Below are 5000 nucleotides of genomic sequence, written 5' to 3'. Positions count from 1 at the left end.
ACAAAGCACTGCATTTAAATCATCCGCGTCAATCATTTCATCGCAATTCATAAAATGTTTGCATTCAAAGTATCGACAGCTGAAAGATAACGTAAGCATGCAGGGATCTGTTGTTCCGTTAAATACAATTCACAACAATACTGATAACCAGCGATTAAGAATTAATCAGCGCAATAAGTATTCAGAGGAGGCAAAAGATATTCAGAATGCAGTGAATTTCGATGCTGTGGTATCATGACCTGTTCAAGCTGAGACCAAATGGGAATTAATCTTCATTTCAGAGGATGAGTGAATGCTGTAATAGCGAGGGAAAACGCAGGCTGTAAGGGAATTCCGAAGCTTGCGTTGTAGTGTATTTTAATTTAGCTTTAACGAGCTGTCGATTTTTCACTCGAAGGAAAGTCCTGTATAGTTCATATATCAATGGCGTTTGTTTCTTTTTTTATATTAAATTCATATTTCAATGGTTTTTTTTATATTCATGTATCAGTGGCGTTGTTTTTTTATAGTAAATTCATATATCAGTGGTGTTTATTTTTTAGATTAAAGTCACATATCAAAGGCGTTTGTTTTTTATACGAAGTTTATATATCAATCGTCTTTTGATCTATTTTGCTTTCCACATAGTAAATTCTATATCAGTGGAGTTTATTTTTCCAGTTTAATGTATCATTGGCGTTTGTTTTTCATATTAAATTCAAATATCAAAGGAATTTTGTTATATTAAATCCAGATATCAAGAGCGTTTGTTTACTTATTCCCTAACCGCTCACTGACTCCTGATTATATAACCTTCCAGAAAGGCTTCTAAAACAAGATATGTAGGCATTTCTATAGTTTGGTTTTTCTTTTGCTGTTTAAACTGTGGCAATAGTGGAAGGTCGCCTCCAGGTTTAATGTTGTCCGACTTATGATAAGATTCTTTATACGCACTACGTCCCTAAACGTTATGTTAATACTGCAAACCCACACAAAAAGAAAGAAAGAAAGAAGAAGAAATATATATATATATATATATATATATATATATATATATATATATATATATATATATATATATATATATATATATATATATATATATATATATATACAATCTAAGTAAGTTGTGATCTCATAGGTGTTGCCTCTCGGCTTGTCACGAAGATAAACGGTGTACTATCACACAAAGTCTGACGGACTCACCTTCACATAGGTGAAGTTATCGTGGTCCATAGAGTCACACTCCTGAGCCGTGAAGTTTAAGTGGAGTCTGCAGAACCTCTGCAACCTGAGGTTCCTCTCGACAAATTCGACGGCGTTGTCACCCCCGAGCTTACATACGAGTATGAGCAACAAGCACAGGGACTGGGCTGCCCGTCGAAATTTCGAGGCCAGGGACTCACCCGTGTCCCCTCTGGTAATTTCGACTGTTTTCCGGGTAAACATATTTGATTGTGTCGTTTCAGTTGCGGTAGATAACTAAGTATCCTTCGTCTTCTTCTTCTTCTTCTTCTTCTTCTTCTTCTTCTTCTTCTTCTTCTTCTCCTCTTGTTGGTGTCTGCTGACGAAGTCGCAGTTTGAGTGAACACAGAAGCAGTTTGACTTGTGATTACCTTATGATGACTTCCTCTTACCTTGATACTGTAGATGTGTATCGGCAGAGCCAGTAACTGGACATTTATAGCTCGAAGATATACTGTTTCTTCGATAAGAGCTTATATCAGTTTTATCGAAGTGTTTCGCTTATTACGCATCTCTCGACCTTTTCTCCGATTCACGCTCATCCGGCCGAATCAGCGTCACCTCCACTTCACGATCTCGGAAGCTTTCTACGAAGGGGTTCTTTTGCTTTTTTTTTTTTTAACTTTTAGGTTTTCTAGACATTAACCACACTTCTGTCACGCCATCGACGCCAGCTCAATGACAAACTAAGTGACAAACTTCCTTTACTTCATCTCTATAGAAAATGAACGCAGTCAGGAATTGCCACAAAGACGTCACAAAATTATAATAAAAAAAATCCGTTTGGTGCCACGATCATGTCAATTTCGATTAGACTGACAAAGGTAATGTCACTCTGACACCTGAAACAGGAGCAGCAGCAGCGACACAGGCATATCACATAATGTGTCGATTTGCCTTTCATGGAAAATCTTTCGGTATTATCGTGTGCACTGGCAACTCTCTCTCCCTCGTGGCTTATCAGGTGCTGTTGCTGTTATCCACGGTGATGAAAAAAAGGGAGTAATGAATTCCTTTCGCATTAATTTGTGTTGCAGCTCGTTTTTAGTTCTCTGTAAAAGAAAACTATTGAGATGGCTATTTGTCTATCCGTCCTCACTTTTTCTGTCCGCCCTCAGATCTTAAAAACTACTGAGGCTAGAGGGCTGCAAATTGGTATGTTGATCATCCACCCTCCAATCATCAAACATACCAAATTGCGGCCCTCTAGCGTCAGTAGTTTTTATCTTATTTAAGGTTAAAGTTAGCCATGATCGTGCGTCTGGCGCTGCTATAGTTGCCAACAACACAGGCCACCACCGGGCCGTGGGTGAAAGTTTCATGGGCCGCGGCTGTGAGTTTCATGGGCCGTGGCTGAGAGTTTCATACAGCATATTGCTGTACAGAAAACTCGTTGCGCCGAAGAAACCTCGGCGCATTTTGTACTTGTTACTTCCGTCAGCGAAGTTAGACGAATATTAGATATCTTATCTGTGTCTTCTCGTTGGCTGTCTGCTATTCGTCCATCTGGTTCTGTGATTGTTCGTAAGATTATGTGAAATCGATGGATTGCACATAGATGTTTTGTGGAGGGGTGGGCTGTGGGCTAAGTAAGACCCGATTAGATTTGGAGGGTCAGAATCTGGATGTAGATCCAGGATATTATTAGGTGAGTTGGGGATGGGGTTGATAATAGTAAATAGATGAAAATTCTAAAAGAACACTGAAAGTGCAATAAGAATGATAAATGAGGGTGTAATTAACTGAAGAACCTCTTGATGAGTAAATAATCAGTCAGAGAAACAAACAGATTTGAAGGAGAAATAAAAAAGGTATATCTTAAACATCGTTTACATAAACATCCTGTGTTGATCTTATGTGAATCTGGGTCATCGAAGATTGCGCGAGATATTACCACTTGAACTCATGGTCAGAATATCGGGTAAAAGACCCTTAATACACTAAAGATTGGTTATAAATGATACTGAGTCTATATATATATATATATATATATATATATATATATATATATATATATATATATAAATATATATAGATATATATACAGTATATATATGTATATATTATCTGTATATATATATATATATATGAATTTTTTTATCACACCGTGATTTATATACCGTACAATCATGAAGCTACAAATGTCGCTTAATATCAAATTCACGGTACCTCGGTAATATCCCCGATCAAGGTCTACAGAATACAAGGTCTTCTCACGGCTGACCCAAAATTGGGATCTAATGCACAGGTAGAGGTTGTGACGTCACGCGGTCTACTCACGGTCCTTGGTGATCTCTGACGGATCAGTTCGTTTACAAACAGTGTAGGCCTTGCTTCCACATATTTGGTATTGATGTTGCCCGTAATGGCGGCCTTATATTTTTCTCTTTCTTGCTGCAGTTGAGACAGTTTAAGCGATATGAGCCAGATCTTGTGCAGTAAATGGGTACTTTGAAAACAGGAAAAATAGGATCTAATTTTCATAGATTTCTATGGAAGACAAGTAGTGTCGCAAAAGATGGAGTTATGATAAAGGCACAAACGCTTTATATGAACCTAGATCAAAAGTGCAATTTGTAAAGGTCAGACCTTGGAAACAGCTTATTCATTATAATTTCGACACCGATATAACTAAAATAATCCTATTTAAATTCATCATTAAGATAGCGAGAGCTGGATTTCCTATAGTTGGTATGGTTAATGACTTGGGGCAACAAATATAAGGTTATGGAATTCAGTAGGCAATGGCGTAACTAATTCAACATTGTTGATTCTCCTGATTATTGCAGGGAAATACGTCTTCAGTATTTGCCAATGCTCCTCACTTGATAAAACTCGTCAGAAACACTTCACTTTCTTAGACCATGGATCTAGGTTATCAGACTGTAGGACTGCTCACACTGAGTCGGAGAACTAATTAAGAAAAGTAAGAGTAGTCTAATGACAACTCATAAACTATTTGAAAAGCATTCAAGTGTTACAGGTATGGAGGGTAAGACAGTGAAATTAGCGTTACAGTTACTCTGCCGCTCAAAAAATCTCAAACACTTCGGAGAAAAAGGTCTGATTGTGGATAGGCACTGGGAGAGTGCAAGCCAGTTCATTTGCCCTGTTGATAAGTGGTTTGATTTATTCAGTTCTGGAGTGCCTTTCGATAGAAAGTCTTCACGGAATGCTTACGGCCTAATCTTAGAAACCAAAACAAAACGTTGCAAGAGATGATACACCTATTCAGGACAATGAAAAGTCTGGGAGGAAAAGGACTTTACCCTTTCCAGAAAGGCCTTGTGATATCTTGAAAATCTCTAACGAACTTGCTAGGGATGTTAGGTGAAATTTTGCAATATCATATATCTTGACTCATAGGTTGAATCGAGATGGACTGGAACTTTTTTGGCTGTATACGGCAAATGGGTGCATGTCATCAGCACCCATCACCTGTTGAATTTAAGCACCGAGTTAGAGCCCATCTCCTGGTTAGTTAGTTATAAATGATTTGTTTAACCAGACCTCTGAACTCTTTTAGGGTTCTTCTCGGGCTGGGATTGGCCCATCTCCTGGGAAAAGAGAGAACTCTATGAGGCGCAAAATACAGTGTTAAAAATTGTATTAGCGATAATATAACTGAGATCTCATTTTCCAACTTGATAACTAAAGAAAGCATTTCTTACAAGGCTGAAGAAACATCTCTTCAGAAAGCGTTAAGCTTATCGGCAATATTGTTTCGTTTGCCAATGGAGGAATTGCAGGATGACAATGAAGACAAAACTGTTGAA

General features: G+C 37.9%; 2 protein-coding genes across 2 annotated transcripts in view; one reads left to right on the top strand and one right to left on the bottom strand.

The window, feature by feature from the left end:
• The window catches only part of LOC136851301 (proton-coupled folate transporter-like), an 18251-nt gene extending 16145 nt beyond the window's left edge, over positions 1 to 2106 (bottom strand). The window contains exon 1 of the mRNA XM_067125301.1: positions 1186 to 2106. Coding sequence (XP_066981402.1) covers positions 1186 to 1428 — 243 coding nt within the window. The 5' untranslated portion in view covers positions 1429 to 2106. The remainder of the gene's footprint in view (positions 1 to 1185) is intronic.
• LOC136851305 (uncharacterized) overlaps positions 1 to 5000 on the top strand; it is a 387719-nt gene that overhangs the window by 180611 nt on the left and 202108 nt on the right. The window lies entirely within an intron of this gene.

This window comes from Macrobrachium rosenbergii, chromosome 23 (genome assembly GCF_040412425.1).
Source record: "Macrobrachium rosenbergii isolate ZJJX-2024 chromosome 23, ASM4041242v1, whole genome shotgun sequence".
Lineage (NCBI taxonomy): Eukaryota > Metazoa > Arthropoda > Malacostraca > Decapoda > Palaemonidae > Macrobrachium > Macrobrachium rosenbergii.
The sequence above is the reverse complement of the archived record's forward strand: the minus strand, read 5'-3'. Positions and strand labels throughout refer to the sequence as shown.